Genomic DNA, 20284 nt, shown 5'->3' on the forward strand with positions numbered 1-20284 from the left:
ACCCCCGATCCCTTTAGCCACAAGGGCCATATCCAACTCCCTCTTAAATATAGCTAATGAACTGGCCTCAACTGTTTCCTGTGGCAGAGAATTCCACAGATTCACCACTCTCTGTGTGAAGAAGTTTTTCCTAATCTCAGTCCTAAAAGGCTTCCCCTTTATCCTCAAACTGTGACCCCTCGTTCTGGACTTCCCCAACATCGGGAACAATCTTCCTGCATCTAGCCTGTCCAATCCCTTTAGAATTTTATACGTTTCAATCAGATCCCCCCTCAATCTTCTAAATTCCAGAGAGTATAAGACTAGTCGATCCAGTCTTTCATCATATGAAAGTCCTGCCATCCCAGGAATCAATCTGGTGAACCTTCTTTGTACTCCCTCTATGGCAAGGATATCTTTCCTCAGATTAGGGGAACCACTTCTGTGGAAACATTTGGCAAGAACAACCGTGATCAAAGACCATGATCACCCACGTCATACACACAACACACAACGAACAAACGTGAGGTGAGGGAGCGGGAGTCTTACCACAGTTTGGATTTTGCGTCTTCGAAACTCTCCGATACAAAGTAGGCCGGCTGGTAGGTCTGGTCCTGGTAGATCTGGAGAGCGGTCACCTCGGGGTCGAAGGATTTGTACTGGGGCTTCCCGGACAGCGAGTACTGCGCACGGAGACACCAGCTATTAGTTACAGCGCCCGTTCTGGTGGCTCAGCAAGCCCCATTCCGGTGGGTGTTTGTGAGGGGCAAGACTCTGCCACGGCCCGCCTGGGGAGACGTGATGCGGTACTGAAGACAGCACCTGCCTGACTCTGGGTGCGGTGACGAGGGAGCTAGAAGCACTCGTGAGGGCGCACAGGGTCGTGAGGTGATGGACCCGAGGGAGCGCTGCTCTGTCGGAGAGGCAATAACGTGGGAGGGGTGATACGGAGGGAATGATCCACTGGGAGTACTGAAGGAGAGCACTGTGGAATAGGCATTACTGCTGGAGCATCCCACTGTGGGGGCACTAGTGAGGGAGCGTCCCACTGTGGGATGACGTTAGTGAGGGAGTGTCCCACTATGGGAGGATGCTAGCGAGGGAGCATCCCACTGTGGGACGACGCTAGTGAGGGAGCGTCCCATTATGGGAGGATGCTAGCGAGGGAGCGTCCCACTGTGGGACGACGCTAGTGAGGGAGCGTCCCACTATGAGAGGATGCTAGCGAGGGAGCGTCCCACTGTGGGAGGATGCTAGTGAGAGAGCGTCCCACTGTGGGAGGACATTAGTGAGGGAGCATCCCACTGTAGGAGGGTGGAGGAGAGGGAGCGTCCCACTGTGGGAAGGTGGGGGTGAGGGAGCATCCCACTGGTGGGGGCACTAGTGAGGGAGCATCCCACTGTGAGAGGATTCTAGTGAGGGATCGTCCCACTGTGGGAAGGTGGAGGTGAGGGAGCACCTCACTGTCGGAAGGGAACTATCTAGTTATTACTGCTGTGTGCTGATTGGCCACCACCATGTTAACAGTTTAGGTCACAGACAGTACAGCAGAGTACAGGCCCTTCGGCCCATGATGCTGTGCCGACCTTTTAACCTACTCTAATATCAATCTAACCCTCCCCTCCCACATAGCCCTCCATATTTCCTTCATCCATGTGCCTATCTAAGAGTCCCTTAGATGTCTCTAATTGGCTACAGAAACGGGAGGTTATTACAGGCCCCGGGCCTCCCAGAATTCAGACTTCAATCTGTAAAGAGTTTGTACCTTCTCCCCATGAACCACGAGGGTTTCCTCCTGGTGTTCCGGTTTCCCACCGCAGTCCGAAGACGTACCGGTTAGTAGGTTAACTGGTCATTCTATATTGTCCCCTGATTAGGCCAGTGTTAAATTAGCGGGTTGCTGGTTGCTGTGGCTCCGTGGTCAGAAGAGCCTCTCCCACACTATATCTCTAAATAAATAATAGATCTGGCAGCACAATCCATATACTTACCCTCTCTGTGTAAAATGCCTACCTCTGATATCCCCCCTATACTTCCCTCCACCCTCCTGAAAATTATGCCCCATTGTGTTAGCCATTTCTGCCCAGGCGAAGAGGCGTTGGCTGTCCACTCCACTCCATCTATGCCTCTTATCATCTTACATACCTCCATCAAGTCACCTCTCATTCTCCTTCACTCCACAGAGAAGAGCCCGAGCTCACAAAAACTATTCTCACAGGACATGCCCTCCAATCCAGGCAGCATTCTGGTAAATCTCCTCTGCACTCTCTCCAAAGCTTCTACATTATCCTATCATGGGCTGTACAATAGAATTTAAAGATACATAATTGGCCCCGTTGCACTCTGGGGTGCCCATGTCTACGGAAGCATAATTTGGAAACATTGGAGGCTCCGATATATGAATGCCCTAAGGTCACTTACCAAGCCTAACATTAGGAAGAAACGTAGGAGGAAGTTCATCAGTCATCGGTCAGATCAGATCAGCACGTGAAGATTGCACGTAACTGATGGAAACCAAGGGGTATTGGGAACAGAGCTCACCAAGGTTTAAGGGTCAGATCGGTATGCCAAACGTTGGTTGTGGCAACAACAAGAAGACCAAACACACGTTCCCCTAGGGATTCAAACAACTCTTGGTTCAAAATTCATGGTTTCAGTCACAAGCCACAAAACAGTTTTGGGCTCCTTATCTAAGAAAAAGATGTGCTGTTATTGGAGAGGGCCCCAAGGACGTTCACAAGAATTATCACAGGAATGAAAGGGTTAATGTATGAGGAGTGCTTGATGGCTCTAGGCCTGTACTCACTGGGGTTTAGAAGAATGGGTGAGGATCTCATTGAACCTTATCGAATATTGAAAGGCGTAGATAGAGGGGATGTGGAGAGGATGTTTCCTATGGGGGTTGGGGGGAGTCTAGGACCAGCAGGCACAGCCTCTGAATAGAGGGAAGTCCATTTAGAATGGAGAGGAGGAACAACTTATTTGGCCTGAGGGTCCTGAATCTGTGGAATTCATTGTCAAAAATGACTGCGGAGGCCAAGTCATTTGGTATATTTAAAGTGGAGGTTGATAGGTTCCTGATTAGTCAATGTGTCAAAGGTTATGGGGAGAAGACAGGAGAATGGGATTGAGAAAGATAATAAATCAGCCACGATAGAATGGGAGAGCAGACTCGATGGGTTGAATGGCCTAATTCTGCTCCTATGTCTTATGATCTTAAGGCATACTGTGTGAGATTGCGCACACTGTCGCCTCCAAAAACTGCAAGACAATTGTAATGAGGCCAGTCCAGTTTGCTACCAAGATCAGCAATCCCAATTGCCAGGTTATGCAGTGAAGATAATGAATAATTTCCTTGCTAAGCTCCATCTAACTCTTCAAGACAAATTTAATATAAGCAATCTTATAGAATGTTACCAGGAAAGTTAATGAAGGCAAGGCAGTGGACGTTGTCATAGTCATAGTCATAGTCATACTTTATTGATCCTGGGGGAAATTGGTTAAAATTTCTGAATGGACTTTGACAAGGTTCCACAGGGAGGTTGGACAAGAAGGTTCATTCGCTCAGCATTCAAGATGAGATAGCAAATTGGATTAGACATTGCCTTTGTGGGAGAAGACAGAGAGTGGTAGTAGATGGTTTCGTCTCTGAGTGGAAATCTGTCACTTGTGGAGTACCGCAGGGACCGATGTTGGGACCTTTGTTGTTTGTCATAGAAACATAGAAACATAGAAAATAGGTGCAGGAGTAGGCCATTCAGCCCTTCGAGCCTGCACCGCCATTTATTATGACATTGGCTGATCATCCAACTCAGAACCCTGCACCAACCTTCCCTCCATACCCCCTGATCCCCGTAGCCACAAGGGCCATATCTAACTCCCTCTTTAATATAGCCAATGAACTAGCCTCAACTGTTTCCTGTGGCAGAGAATTCCACAGATTCACCACTCTCTGTGTGAAGAAGTTTTTCCTAATCTCGGTCCTAAAAGGCTTCCCCTTTATCCTCAAACTGTGACCCCTTGTTCTGGACTTCCCCAACATCGGGAACAATCTTCCTGCATCTAGCCTGTCCAATCCCTTTAGGATTTTATACGTTTCAATCAGATCCCCCCTCAACCTTCTAAATTCCAACGAGTACAAGCCCAGTTCATCCAGTCTTTCTTCATATGAAAGTCCTGCCATCCCAGGAATCAATCTGGTGAACCTTCTTTGTACTCCCTCTATGGCAAGGATGTCTTTCCTCAGATTAGGGGACCAAAACTGCACACAATACTCCAGGTGTGGTCTCACCAAGGCCTTGTACAATTGCAGTAGTACCTCCCAGCTCCTGTACTCAAATCCTCTCGCTATAAATGCCAACATACCATTCGCCTTTTTCACCGCCTGCTGTACCTGCATGCCCACTTTCAATGACTGGTGTATAATGAAACCCAGATCTCGTTGCACCTCCCCTTTTCCTAATCGGCCACCATTCAGATAATAATCTGTTTTCCTATTTTTGCCACCAAAGTGGATAACTTCACATTTATCCACATTAAATTGCATCTGCCATGAATTTGCCCACTCACCCAACCTATCCAAGTCACCCTGCATCCTCTTAGCATCCTCCTCACAGCTAACACTGCCACCCAGCTTCGTGTCATCCACAAACTTGGAGATGCTGCATTTAATTCCCTCATCCAAGTCATTAATATATATTGTAAACAACTGGGGTCCCAGCACTGAGCCTTGCGGTACCCCACTAGTCACCGCCTGCCATTCTGAAAAGGTCCCGTTTATTCCCACTCTTTGCTTCCTGTCTGCTAACCAATTCTCCATCCACATCAATACCTTACCCCCAATACCGTGTGCTTTAAGTTTGCACACTAATCTCCTGTGTGGGACCTTGTCAAAAGCCTTTTGAAAATCCAAATATACCACATCCACTGGTTCTCCCCTATCCACTCTACTATATCAATGATCAATGATCTATATCAATGATCTGGATGATAATGTCGTTAACTGGATTAGCAAATTTGTGGATGACGCCAAGATTGGGGGGCATAGTGGACAGTGAGGAAGGCTATCAAATCTGGACCAGCTGGAAAAATGAGCTGAAAAATCACAGATGGCATGTAATGCAGACAAGTGTGAGGTTTGCACTTTGGGAAGGGCTGACACGGTGAACAGTCGGGCACTGATGAGTGTGGTAGAACAGAGGGATCTGAGAATAGAGGTCCATACCTCCTTGAAAGTGGTGTCACAGGTAAGTAGAATAGTTAAAAAGCTTTTGGCACATTGGCCTTCATAAATCAGAAGTATTGAGTACAGGATTTGGGAAGTTTTGTTGAAGGTGTATAAGAAGTTGATGAGGCCTAATTTGGAATATTGTGTGCAGTTTCAGTCACCTACCTACAGGAAAGAGGGCAATAAGATTGAAAGAGCGCAGAGAAAATTTACAAAGATGTTGCGGGACTTGAGGACCTGTGTTATAGGGGAAGGTTCAATAGGTTTGGATTTTATTCCCTGGAGCGTAGGAGAATCAGGGAGTTTTGATCGAAGTATACAAAATTACGAGGAGTATAGATAGAGTAAATGCAAGCAGGCTTTTTCCACTGAGGTTGGGTGGGACTACAGCTGGAGGTCATGGGTTAATGTGAAATGTTTAAGGGGAACATGAGGAGATTTTCTTCACTCAGAGGATGATGCGAGCTTGGAATGTGCTGTCAGTGTAGGTGGTGCACGTGGGGTTGATTTCAACATTTAAGAGAAAATTGGATAGGTACGTGGATGGGAGGGATATGGAGGGATATGGAGGGCTATGATCCCAGTGCAGGTCGATGGGACCAGGCAGATTAATATTTTGGCATGGACTAGATGTGTTGCAAGGAACGGGGCAAACCCAAACGCAGGATACTGACACGGAGACAGAGTTAGGATGCAGATGAGGGCGTGGGCGTGGGCGTGGCCGGAACTTGACGCGAAGCGTTGCTGGAGTTGAACGGCAAACAGAAGGGCAGGCGGCAGGCAACCCTTATCTTGACATGGAGTGTTGCTGAGCTGAACGGCGAAGGGAAAGGCAAACAGCAGGTAATACTTATCTTGACACTGAGAGACAGAGTTACACAAGTAAACCTCGGTACGGAAGTAAAGCTTAGAATACACAATCCTAAGCGGCCAGGAATGTGAATTACCGCAGTGGTTAAAACAATGATCTGGTGATGAGTGGATACAAAGCTGGGAAATTTATGCTGCAGGTTTAGATGAAAATCAGGTGTGCCACAATCAAAGGGAATTAGGAGAATATGGGGAATTAACAGTCGGGACCATGACTAGATGGGCTGAAGGGGCTGTATCTGTGCCGTAGTGTTCTATGTCTCAATGATAGAATAGTTCTGCATGGACTAGATGGGATGAAGGGCCTGTTTCTGTGCTATAGTGTTCTATGTCTCTATGATAGGATAGTTCTGCATGGACTAGATGGGCTGAAGGGTCTGTTTCTGTGCTGCAGTGTTCTATGTCTCTATGATAGGATAGTTCTGCATGGACTAGATGGGCTGAAGGGTCTGTTTCTGTGCTGCAGTGTTCTATGTCTCTATGACTCTATAGCTATTGCTTTCCACTTCCCATCTGAAGTGGAACAGCGGGCTCATCTGTAGCTGTTGCAGCCACACATGGGACATATCGAACTGTGTATCCTTCCCACCATACCTCACCTCCTTACCATTAACTCTCCGTAGGATGAGAGAAGGCCAGCTCCGTAGGCTTTCAGAGATCCATTCTGTTTACAGAGGCCAAACTCGATTGTAAACCAGTAAAGCTGCAGGAGGAAACAACACACAAGACATCAGTGCATCACCATAACACTGGACAAAGGACTCGCCATGACCTTACCGAGTGGTGAGTCAGGTTACTGCCTGCAACTCTGATCACCCCATTACAGGGAGGATTTGGAGGCTTTGGAGAGAGTGCAGAAGTTTCCCAGAATGCTGCCTGGATTAGAGGGCATGAGCTGGAACAGGTTGGACAAACTTCACGTGGTTTCACTGGAGCTTCAAAGGCTGAGGAGAGATCTGACCAATGCTCTGCCAGTCTTTTAACCTACTCCAAGATCAATCTAACCCTCCCCTCCTACATATCCCTCCATTTTTCTTTCATCCATGTGCCTATCTAAGAGTCTTTTAAATGCCCCTAATCTATTTGCCTCCAACACCATCCCTGGCAGCACGTTCCATGTACCCACCATTCTCTGTGTGAAAAAAAGACTATCTCTAACATCCTCCTATACATTCCTCCAATCACCTTAAAATTATGCTCTCTCATATTAGCAGTTTCTACCCTGGGAGAAGGCATTGGCTGTCCACTTGATCTATCGCTCTATAGCCCCCACCCCCTCTCTCTATTACCCCCGTGACTGCACTGCACTATAAACAGTTTAAACCACTGTTTAACACCTTTAACATCTGCCGGACGATGCTGAGGATGTTCTACGAGTCTGTGGTGGCCAGTGCGATCATGTTTGCTGTTGTGTGCTGGGGCAGCAGGCTGAGGGTAGCAGACATCAACAGAATCAACAAACTCATCCGTCAGGCCAGTGATGTTGTGGGGATGGAACTGGACTCTCTGACGGTGGTGTCTGAAAAGAGGATGCTGTCCAAGTTGCATGCCATCTTGGACAATGTCTCCCATCCACTACATAATGTACTGGTTGGGCACAGGAGTACATTCAGCCAGAGACTCATTCCACCGAGATGCAACACAGAGCATCATAGGAAGTCATTCCTGCCTGTGGCCATCAAACTTTACAACTCCTCCCTTGGAGGGTCAGACACCCTGAGCCAATAGGCTGATCCTGGACTTATTTCCTGGCCTAATTTACATATTACTATTTAACTATTTATGGTTTTATTACTATTTAATTATTTATGGTGCAACTGTAATGAAAACCAATTTCCCCCGGGATCAATAAAGTATGACTATGACTATGATATAATGCTGTTTACATTGTAAATACATGTTGGTATTTATGTAATTATACACATTTTATTTTATATCCGCCCTTTAACTTCTAGATTAATTTATACAATTCTTTATTCTTTATAATTGTTGAATGTCACACCCTGACCAACATACTACAGCAAATTCCTAATACGTGTAGATGTACACTGAGTGGCCACTTTATTAGGTACACCTGTACACCTGCTCGTTAAAGCAAATATCTAATCAGCCAATCAGGTGGCAGCAACTCAATGCATAAAAGCATGCAGACATGGTCAGGAGGTTGTTGTTCAGGAGGCTGACAAGAGAAATTAGGGATAGTATCAATTCCAAAGAAGAAGCATACAAATTAGCCAGAGAAAGTGGCTCACCTGAGGACTGGGAGAAATTCAGAGTTCAGCAGAGGAGGACAAAGGGCTTAATTAGGAAGGGGAAAAAAGATTATGAGAGAACACTGGCAGGGAACATAAAAACGGACTGTAAAAGCTTTTATAGATATGTAAAAAGGAAAAGACTGGTAAAGACAAATGTAGGTCCCCTACAGACAGAAACAGGTGAATTGATTATGGGGAGCAAGGACATGGCAGACCAATTGAATAATTACTTTGGTTCTGTCTTCACTAAGGAGGACAAAATAATAATCTTCCAGAAATAGTAGGGGACAGAGGGTCCAGTGAGATGGAGGAACTAAGCGAAATACATGTTAGTAGGGAAGTGGTGTTAGGTAAATTGAAGGGATTGAAGGCAGATAAATCCCCAGGGCCAGATGGTCTGCATCCCAGAGTGCTTAAGGAAGTAGCCCAAGAAATAGTGGATGCATTAGTGATAATTTTTCAAAACTCGTTAGATTCTGGGCTAGTTCCTGAGGATTGGAGGGTGGCTAATGTAACCCCACTTTTTAAAAAAGGAGGGAGAGAGAAACCGGGGAATTATAGACCGGTTAGCCTAACGTCGGTGGTGGGGAAACTGCTGGAGTCAGTTATCAAGGATGTGATAACAGCACATTTGGAAAGCGGTGAAATGATCGGACAAAGTCAGCATGGATTTGTGAAAGGAAAATCATGTCTGACGAATCTCATAGAATTTTTTGAGGATGTAACTAGTAGAGTGGATAGGGGAGAACCAGTGGTTGTGGTATATTTGGATTTTCAAAAGGCTTTTGACAAGGTCCCACACAGGAGATTAGTGTGCAAACTTAAAGCACACGGTATTGGGGGTAAGGTATTGGTGTGGGTGGAGAATTGGTTAGCAGACAGGAAGCAAAGAGTGGGAATAAACGGGACCTTTTCAGAATGGCAGGCGGTGACTAGTGGGGTACCGCAAGGCTCAGTGCTGGGACCCCAGTTGTTTACAATATATATTAATGACTTGGATGAGGGAATTAAATGCAGCATCTCCAAGTTTGCGGATGACACGAAGCTGGGTGGCAGTGTTAGCAGTGAGGAGGATGCTAAGGGGATGCAGAGTGACTTGGATAGGTTGGGTGAGTGGGCAAATTCATGGCAGATGCAATTTAATGTGGATAAATGTGAAGTTATCCACTTTGGTGGCAAAAATAGGAAAACAGATTATTATCTGAATGGTGGCCGATTAGGAAAAGGGGAGGTGCAACGCGACCTGGGTTTCATTATACACCAGTCATTGAAAGTGGGCATGCAGGTACAGCAGGCGGTGAAAAAGGCGAATGGTATGTTGGCATTTATAGCGAGAGGATTTGAGTACAGGAGCTGGGAGGTACTACTGCAATTGTACAAGGCCTTGGTGAGACCACACCTGGAGTATTGTGTGCAGTTTTGGTCCCCTAATCTGAGGAAAGACATCTTTGCCATAGAGGGAGTACAAAGAAGATTCACCAGATTGATTCCTGGGATGGCAGGACTTTCATATGAAGAAAGACTGGATGAACTGGGCTTGTACTCGTTGGAATTTAGAAGGTTGAGGGGGGATCTGATTGAAACGTATAAAATCCTAAAGGGATTGGACAGGCTAGATGCAGGAAGATTGTTCCCAATGTTGGGCAAGTCCAGAACGAGGGGCCACCGTTTGAGGATAGAGGGGAAGCCATTTAGGACCGATATTAGGAAAAACTTCTTCACACAGAGAGTGGTGAATCTGTGGAATTCTCTGCCACAGGAAACAGTTGAGGCCAGTTCATTGGCTATATTTAAGAGGGAGTTAGATATGGCCCTTGTGGCTACGGGGATCAGGGGGTATGGAGGGAAGGCTGGGGCGAGGTTCTGAGTTGGATGATCAGCCATAATCATAATAAATGGCGGTGCAGGCTCGAAGGGCCGAATGGCCTACTCCTGCACCTATTTTCTATGTTTCTATGTTTCTATGTTCAGACCAAATACCATAATGGGGATGAAATGTGATCTAAGTGACCTTGACCGTAGAATGAGTGTTTGTGCCAGACGGGGTGGATTGAGTATCTCAGATACTGCTGATTCTTGGGATTTTCATGCACACAGAACCATCTCTAGAGTTTTATAGAGAATGGTTCAGAAAACAAAATTAATCCAGTGAGCGGTAGTTTTGTGGGCAAAAATACCTTGTTGATGAGAAAGGTCAAAGGATAATGGCTTTCTGTTTCAAGCTGACAGGAACTCAAATAACTATGCATTACAACAGTGGTGTGCAGAAGATCATTTCTGAATGCACAACATGGGGAATCTTGAAATGGTTGGGCTACAGTGGAAGACCACAAACATACACTCAGTGGCCACTTTATTGTTTCCGATTCTTTCTGCTTTACAATTGTTGGATATCGTTGTTTTTTGTTGCTTGTCGCACTCTAACTAATACACCACATCAAATGTCTAATACAAGTAAATGTACGTATGAGTTGAATAAAGTTGATCCTTGACCCTATGTCTCTTATCATCTTATTCAAGTTCTCTTCTATTCAATTCGTCTGAAGATTTAGAATTGTTTTAATAATGTGACCACTGTATGAACTTACAGGAAAAGGCATTCAGCCCATTGAATCTGATCTATCATTCAGTAGATCGTGACTGATCTGGTTGTTTTTAAGTTGTTATTAACCCGTTCTCTTAATTACTCACTGTTGATAGTTTCTCGATATCTTCATCAGATGCTCCCAATGACGCAAGACCCAGTTCCTAAACAGTTAGAACACAAGGAGTAATGTTACACTGATCACCTAGCTATTCAACAACTGAGAGGTTGGTGTGATTGCAAAGTTAATAGTTCAAAGTTCAAAGTACATGCATTATTCCAGTATGTATATGTAATCATGTACTACCCTGAGATTCATTTCTTGCAGGCGTTCACAGTAGAACAAATAAACTTTAAAATCAATGAAAAACTACAAACAAAGACGGACAAACAAACAATGCGCGAAAGAGGACAAACTGCGTAAACACAAAAAAAGCGAATTAAATAATATTCAGAACACAAGTTGTAGAGTTTTTGAAAATGAGTCCATAGGTTGTGGAATTAATTCAGTGTTGAGGTGAGTGAAGTTATCCTCACTGGTTCACAAGGGTTGTTCCTGAACCTTGTAGTGTGAGTACCTCCTTTTTGATGGCCGCAGCAAGACGAGAGCATGTCCTGGATGATGGTGGAATGGTGGGGGTCCTTGATGATGGATGGAAGCTGCTTTCTTGTGGCAGCGCTCCTTGTAGATGTCAGTCACTGAAAGAAAGATGAATCTAATCTTGCTTCTCGGAGCAAGGGGTAAGTTTTTTTTACATGGAGAATGGTTGATCTCTGGAAAATGTTGTCAGAGCAAGTGGTGGAATCAGATACAATTACTATGCTCAAGAGACATTTAGAGAGGCAGATAAATAGGCAAAGCATAGAGAGAATACACTCAATGTGGGCAAATGGAATAAGACTCGACTGGCAAAAAGGTCAGCACATAAATGATGGGCAGAATGGCCTATTTCTGTGCTCTACTGTGACTCTATGACTCTCAATCTAAAGACTAAAGATTAAAGATTAGCTTTATTTGTCACATGTACATCAAAACATAGAGTGAAATCAGACATTTGCATCAACGACCACAGGACGTCACCGGTAGATAGGGTTGTAAAGACGGTTTTTGGCACATTGGCCTTCATAAATCAAAGTACTAAGTGCAGGAGATGGAATGTTATGTTGAAATTGTACAAGACATTGGTGAAGCCTAATTTGGAGTACTGTGTGCAGGTTTGGTCACCTACCTCGAGGAAAGATGTAAATAAAGTTGAAAGAGTTCAGAGAAAGTTTACTAGGATGTTGCTGGGTCTGGAGAACTTGAGTTGTGAGGAAAGATTGAACAGGTTATAACCTCATTTCTTGGAATGCAGAAGATTTAGAGGAGATTTGATAGAAATATATCAAATTATGAGGCATATACATAAGGTAAATGCAAGCAGGCTTTTTCCACTGAGGCTGGGTGAGACCAGAACTAAAGGTCATGGGTTAAGGGTGAAATGTGAAAAGTTTAAGAGAAATAGGAGGGGAAACCTCTTCGCTCAGAAGGTCACTGGAGTGTGGAACACGTTACCAGTGCAATTGGAGCATGCCAACTTGATTTCAATGTTTAAGCGAAGTTTGGATAGGTACATGGATGGTAGAGCTATGGAGGGCAGAGCGATGGGAGTAGGCAGTTTAAATAGTTCGGCATGGACTAGATGGGCTGAAGGGCCTGTTTCTGTGTTGTACTTTTTTATGACTCTATGACTAACATGATCCAAGAATGTGCTGGGGGCAGCCTACGTATGACGCCATGCTTCCAGCACCAACATAGCATGCCCACAACGTACTAACCCTAACTTGTATGTCTTTGGAATATGGGAGGAAACTGGAGCACCCAGAGGGAACCCATACGGTCACAGGGAGAACGTACAAACTTCTTACAGACGGTGGCAGGAATTGAAAGGAGGGTTTACTGCATTCACTCAACTGGGACAAAGACTGCAGAATCCAGCAGCTCACATCACTACATGTGAAAATGTCATTTTAAAGAAAAGTCACTCTATAGAATTACATCGTTTGTGAGTTATATCCAGGATTAAGAACTTTAAGGAGAAAATTAAAGATCAGTGTGAGGCAGCAACTTACCTGGGAGAACTGTGCAAATTCCTTATCAGCCAACATGGGGACATGTCCCAACAATTCATGGCAGCAGTCTCTTTAAAGATGAAAAACACAATGTTCATAAGCATTTTTAAGTCAGTGTACACACAAACATTCATGTACAAAACCCTAAAATCATAAGACATGGAGCAGAATTATGTCATTTGGTCCATTAAGTCTGCTCTGCCAGTCCATCGTGGTTGATCTCAACCCAGTTCTCCTGCCTTCTCCCCATACCCTTTGATGCCCTTACTAATCAAAAAGCCTAATAACCTCTGTCTTAAATATACCCAATGCCTTGGCCTCCACAGCTGTCTGTGGCCAGGAGTTCAAAGTTCAAAATGTTTATTATTGATGTACATACATATCACCATATGTAACTCTGAGATTTGTGGTTATAAATTTAACAGATTCACCCCACTGACTAAAGGAATTCTTCCTTATCTCTGTTCTAAAGGGATATCCTTGCATTCTGAGGCTGTGTCCTCTAGTTCTAGTCTCTCCCGCTATAGGAAACATCCTCTCCATGTCCACTCTATCTAGTCCTTTCAATGTGTGGTAAATTTCATTGAGATCCCCCTTCATTCTTATAAACTCCAGTGAGTACAGGCCAAGAGTACAGAGTCATCAAACACTCCTCTTATGTTCCGATGTTAACCCTTTCATTCCTTGGATCATCCTTGTCAACCTCCTTTGGACCCACTCCAACGCTGGCACTTCCTTTCTTAGGCCAAAACCGCTCACAATTCTCTAAATGAGGTCTGAGCAATGCCTTATAAAGTCTCAACATCACATCCTTGCTTTCATATTCTAGTCCACTTGAAATGAAAGGTAATTTTGCATTTGCTTTCCTCACCACTGACTCAACCTGCAAGTTAATCTTTAGCGAATCCTGCATGAGGATTCCAAAGTCCTTTGGCACCTCTGGTTTCTGAATTTGCTCTCTGTTTAGAAAATAGCCTATATCTTTATTCCTTCTACCAAAGTGCGTGGCCAGACATCTCCCTGCACTATATTTCATCTGTCGTTCTCCTAATTTCCCTAATTTCTTTTACAGACTGCCTGCTTCCTCAACACTACCTGCCCTTCCACCTATCTTCTGATTTCTGAATTTTCTCCCTGTTTAGAAAATAATTGATGTCTCTATTCCTAATGATATATACACGCATACCACACACACACAAAGATTAAGCTCCTTACGGTTCAGGAGAGTGCATCGGAGATGCCGGGTGCCGGATGTACTGTGTGCACTGAAATACCCTGAATGCCAGGCTGGTGAGGAAATCCCTAGCAGACAGCAGACCAGCGACGGGTCTCAAGCGAAAACCTGTCCTCTCTAGAAAATGTACAAGAACAAAGTCAGGATAATGGATTCACAGCCAGAGTCCACCCAGTTCTGGAACTCCAGAATTATGTGATACCTGCCTTGCAAGAAAGTGGAGACGTCCTGAAGCTGAGGGATGTTGTCAGCGCGGTATCCACAGAGCTTCTCAAGCATATGGAAGGCATCCACAAACTGCTTACAGGCATGACTTGGGTACAACGTGGTCAACTTAGTGTAGACCTCTTTCCTGGAGTAACCGGCACACACAACATCAGAGAATTTACCATTTCCTTCCTCTCAGCATTTATTAACTGTTGCTCCTTCCCCTCCAGGCCAGACAAATCAGTGCAATTCGGGCTGCCCCATTACAGGAAGGATGTGAATGCTTTAGAAAGGATGCAAAAGAGGTTCACCAGGATGTTTCTCTAAGAAGAGGTACAGTCAACGTTTCAGGCCGAGACCCTTCGTCAGGACTAACTGAAGGAAGAGCTAGTAAGAGATTTGAAAGTGGGAGGGGGAGGGGGAGATCCAAAATGATAGGAGAAGACAGGAGGGGGAGGGATGGAGCCAAGAGCTGGACAGGTGATTGGCAAAAGGGATATGAAAGGATCATGGGACAGGAGGTCTGGGAAGAAAGACGGGGGGGGGGAACCCAGAGGATGGGCAAGGGGTATAGTGAGAGGGACAGAGGGAGAAAAAGGAGAGTGAGAGAAAGAATGTGTGTATAAAAATAAATAACAGATGGGGTACGAGGGGGAGGTGGGGCATTAGCGGAAGTTAGAGGAGTCGATGTTCATGCCATCAGGTTGGAGGCTACCCAGACGGAATATAAGGTTTTGTTCCTCCAACCTGAGTGTGGCTTCATCTTTACAGTAGAGGAGGCCGTGCATAGACATGTCAGAATGGGAATGGGATGTGGAATTAAAATGTGTGGCCACTGGGAGATCCTGCTTTCTCTGGCAGACAGAGCGTAGGTGTTCAGCAAAGCAGTCTTCCAGTCTGTGTCGGGTCTCGCCAATATATAGAAGGCCACATCGGGAGCACCGGACGCAGTATATCACCCCAGCCGACTCACAGGTGAAGTGTCACCTCACCTGGAAGGACTGTTTGGGGCCCTGAATGGTGGTAAGGGAGGAAGTGTAAGGGCATGTGTAGCACTTGTTCCGCTTACAAGGATAAGTGCCAGGAGGGAGATCAGTGGGGAGGGATGGGGGGGACGAATGGACAAGGGAGTTGTGTAGGGAGCGATCCCTGCGGAAAGCAGAGAGGGGGGGGAGAGAAAGATGTGCTTAGTGGTGGGATCCCGTTGGAGGTGGCGGAAGTTACGGAGAATAATCCTCTGGGTTCCCGCCCCGCTTGTCTTTCTTCCCAGACCTCCTGTTCCATGATCCTCTCTTATCCCTTTTGCCAATCACCTGTCCAGCTCTTGGCTCCATCCCTCCCCCTCCTGTCTTCTCCTATCATTTTGGATCTCCCCCTCCCCCTCCCACTTTCAAATCTGTTACTAACTCTTCCTTCAGTTAGTCCTGACGAAGGGTCTCGGCCCAAAACGTCGACTGTACTTCTTCCTAGAGATGCTGCCTGGCCTGCTGCATTCACCAGCAACTTTGATGTGTGTTGCTTGAATTTCTAGCATTTGCAGAATTCCTGTTGTTCACCAGGATGTTGCCTGGATCAGAGAGTATCAGCTTTAAGGAGAGGTTAGAGAAGTACCGACTGTTTTCTCTGGAGCTTCAGAGGATGAAGGGAAGCCTGACAGGGTTACATGAGAGGAACGAGTGGTAGATAGGACATGGAACATAAAACACAGTACAGGCCCTTTGGCCTATCCTAAACTATTCGCACACCAATCAAACCCTTCCCTCCTATGCAGCCTGTACTTTCAATCATCCATGTGCCTATCTAAGAATTTCTTAAATGTCCCTAATGTATCTGCCTCTACCACCACCACGTTCCATGCACCCACCACTATAAACAGGCACTCCTAAGTCCTTCTATTCTGTAATATTCTCCATCGCACTCATATGAACTTCTTGTGGCTCGACTGGGATTCTGAACTGAGCAGGTCCTCAGGCTAGGTATATAAGCCAATATAGTCCCAACCCGGACAGATCCTTGCATATGAGTATCTGTCGAAAAGAATTGCACTCCTCAGATTGTAAAAGACACTTACCAGATTGCAGTCTCCTCCGCTGTGTATTCCACCCTTGGCAAGGATTCTCCCCTTTGGGAAACAAAAATCAGCAAGATTGAAGATAGTTTGTTATTTCCAGTACACGAGTACAAAGGAGAACAGAATAATTATAATTACAAGAGATTCTACAGATATTGGAAATCCAGAGTAACACACAACAAATGCTGGAGGAACTCAACAGGTCAGGCAGCATCAGTGGAAATGATTAAACAGCTGACATTTCAGGCTGAGACCCTTCATTGGCTCATTAACAAATACTTGCTCAGAACTTAATACTTCATCAGGTGGTATAAATCACTGAAGGCATTAAGGACATGTTCAAGAGGCAGTGCCACATGTATAACACGGAGGTGCACAAGAGGCAAGCTCAAGTCGACAGCTAAGGACTTTTATCCCAGTGTGGAAGTGGCTAATATGAGGGGGCATAATTTTAAGGTGATTGGAGGAAAGTATAGCGGGGATGTCAGAGGTGCAGTGGGGTTTTCACACAGAGAGTAGTTGGTGTGTGGTTGTAGAGACAGAAACATTAGAGACATTAAAAAACTTAGAAAGGTACGTAGAAAAGAAGGGGTTATGTGGGAGGGAAGGGTTAGATTGATCTTAAAGTAGGTTAAAAGGTGAGTACAACATTATAGTGTTGTGTACTGTTCTATGTTCTCGGTAAGGTGGCATCCATCTCTAAGGATCTTAATCATCCAGGACATGCACTCTTCTTGGTCATATCATTGGGGAGGAGGTACAGGAGCCTGAAGATATGCACTCAATGGTTTAGGAACAACTTCCTCCCCTCCACCATCATATTTCGGGATGGCCTTTGTACCCATGAACACAACTTCATTATCCTTTTTTTTCTGCACTATTTATTGATGTTTGTTAATGTGTAGATTTTTATGCCTTTGCATTGTACTGCTGCCTCAAAGCAACAAACTGCATGTCACATGCCACGGTTAGAATAGCGGTTAGCGTAATGCCACTACGGCACGGGGCAGAGTTCAGTTCTGGCATTCCCTCCGTAAGGAGCTAGTACGCCCTTCCTGTGAATGTGTGGGTTTCCTCAACAGTCCACAGGTGTACCGGTTAGTAGGTTAATGGGTCATTGTAAATTGTCCTGGATTTGGCGAGGATAAATCGGGGGATTGCTGGGTGGTGTGGGCTCGGTGGGCTGTTCCACACTGTATCTCAATAAACAAATATAACACAGTGATAATAAATCTGATTCTGATTCTTAAGTGTCAACATTATTATGATTAATGATTTATTATTATTTTGAGTTCTCAGAGTTGCTCTCCAGCAACAGATCTCATTGAATCCTGGTGTTTATCCAATAAACCGATGGGCCAAGATGTACTTACTGTTTATAGCTCTGAGCCAGTCTAGCGATCTGAGATCTTCGTTCTCTGTACTCCAGATCCCGGTATCCCTTAGTTGGAAAAAGATTTGGGTTTAATATGAACTGATGCTGCTGCATACCAGAGGTAGAAAGCTATAGGACCATCAGACACAGGAGAAAGTCAGGCCATTTGGCTCACTGAGTCTGATCCATCATTCCATCACGTCTGATTTATTATCCCTCTCAACCCCATTCTTCTGCCTTCTCCTCATAACCTTTGACACCCTGGCTAATTGAGAACTTATCAACATCTATTTTAAATATTCCCAATGGCTTGGCCTCCACAGCCGTCTGTGGAAAAGAATTCCACAGATTCTCCACCCCCGGTCAAAGAAACTGCTCCTTATCTCTGCTCTAATGCTATGCCCAAAAGGTCAAAGAAGTCGGTGAGTCAGGAAGTCAGAGGCCTGAAAGTTGGGTCTGCGAGTCTGGGCCAGCAACTGGAGGTTGGAGGCCAGATGTCTGAGAGTCTGAAATTCCAGCGCAAAGAACTTGAGTTGGAGGCCTGGAGGCAGCTTCTACTAGGGTTGGAGGCCTGGAGGCAGCTTTTACTGGGATTGGAGGCCTGGAGGCAGCTTCTACAGGGGTTTGAGGCCTGGAGGCTGCCTCCTTGGGATTGGAGGCCTGGAGGCTGCCGTCCTAGGATTGGAGGCCTGGAGGCAGCTTGTACTGGGATTGGAGGCCTGGAGGTAGCTTGTACTGAGATTGGAGTTTTATCTATGCCTGTGAGTTGGAAAAGGCGCTTATTTTGCTGATGTGTTTTTTTTTGGTGTTGTTGCTCTATGTTGTTCTGCTGGACACTGTGGACGTGCTGTGTTGGTGTCGGAATGTGTGGCGACACATGTGGGATGCTCCCAACATATCCTCAAGTTTGTTGTTGTTCACTGTATGTTTCAACGTACACACTACAAATAAATCTGAAATATGAATATAAAATATCTGGGGAGTGAAGTCTATACCATACTCACAGGGTGGTCCTCATCGAGGGTGGGCTCGAATTTGGTCACCAGCCGTTGACATCCGTCAAGATCTCGTATTCTTCTGGGAAACCACGGGACTGGAAGTAAACAGTCTGGTCTTTAACAAGTTGAAAACATGTTATGGCTGTGCTTACGTTACTTTAGGTAGATGTGCCCAACAGGATGCTCCTGACCCCACCAGTTCCCTCCCGTGTCATGTTCAAAGTCAAAGCCAAGTTTACTGCCACATGCAGAAGTCCATGTATGCACAGGCGAAGTGAGAAACACACGTGCAGCAACCACACCTCGCACCAGTATGAGGCCCTCCCCCGGTCGGGGTCAGAGATGGATGTTGCGTCCCAGCTCTCGATGTGATACGCAAGCCAGTATGCAAGCCCAGGCAGTACGATATGGAGAGGAAGCTGTTGCCCTCCCCCTCTCATTGCAGCTGATGAATCCAAAGGAAAAGCAGAGACCAATAGTTTGGCGCCAGGAGCTGCCAGTCAGCGTTGAACTCAACGTAGGACTACCTTAGGGACTCCAGCTCCGGATTTTTCCTTGGGGTCTACTCTGAAAGCCTTCCCCATGAGTGGGTACAGCCGCAAGGCAGTGGAGGTTTGAGATCAGAGTTTTCCTTCTCCTAGATGACCTGCCAACAATGGCTGACGAGCCCCATCTGACCACAGTACCAGTAACCCACCTTTGCCCCTTCTCCTGTCAGTTGAAATGGTTCCGCCGGGCTTTGTAGCTAAGCCACTTGTGAAGGCCAGGAGCTGGTCTTGGTTGTCAGAGGCCATGTGAGACACATGCCATTGGGAGCATTTAATAGTTAGTGGGAGTTTATCCTCACTACCACCCCCACCCTTCCAGCTACTACAGCCCAAAGGAACCACCTAGCATTATATTAGCAGCACTCACAAGAAAAACACAAATTATACATAATGAAAACATAATTTATGTAATATTTAAATGTTTTGTGTAATTTATGTAATATTTAAATGTTTTTTGCTGTGACCCCAGTTATTTACAATATATATTAATGACTTAGACGAGGGAATTAAATGCACCATCTCCAAGTTTGTGGATGACACGAAGCTGGGCGGCAGTGTTAGCTGTGAGGAGGATGCTAAGAGGATGCAGGGTGACTTGGATAGGTTAGATGAGTGGGCAAATTCATGGCAGATGCAATTTAATGTAGATAAATGTGAGGTTATCCATTTTGGTGACAAGAACAGGAAAACAGATTATTATCTGAATGGTGGCCGATTAGGAAAAGGGGAGGTGCAATGAGACCTGGGTGTCATTGTACACCAGTCATTGAAAGTGGGCATGCAGGTACAGCAGGCAGTGAAAAAGGCGAATGGTATGCTGGCAT

General features: G+C 45.5%; 1 protein-coding gene across 1 annotated transcript in view; it reads right to left on the minus strand.

Annotated features, from left to right (window-relative positions):
- th2 (tyrosine hydroxylase 2) overlaps positions 1-20284 on the minus strand; it is a 41130-nt gene that overhangs the window by 16743 nt on the left and 4103 nt on the right. The window contains exons 3-11 of the mRNA XM_063059513.1: positions 18919-19007; positions 17913-17980; positions 16540-16590; positions 14468-14613; positions 14243-14378; positions 13028-13097; positions 11023-11079; positions 6684-6779; positions 532-662 (exon numbers count right to left, since the gene is read on the minus strand). Coding sequence (XP_062915583.1) covers positions 532-662; positions 6684-6779; positions 11023-11079; positions 13028-13097; positions 14243-14378; positions 14468-14613; positions 16540-16590; positions 17913-17980; positions 18919-19007 — 844 coding nt within the window. The remainder of the gene's footprint in view (positions 1-531; positions 663-6683; positions 6780-11022; positions 11080-13027; positions 13098-14242; positions 14379-14467; positions 14614-16539; positions 16591-17912; positions 17981-18918; positions 19008-20284) is intronic.

The sequence above is a fragment of the Mobula hypostoma genome, chromosome 9 (genome assembly GCF_963921235.1).
Source record: "Mobula hypostoma chromosome 9, sMobHyp1.1, whole genome shotgun sequence".
NCBI classification, from domain to species: Eukaryota; Metazoa; Chordata; class Chondrichthyes; order Myliobatiformes; family Myliobatidae; genus Mobula; species Mobula hypostoma.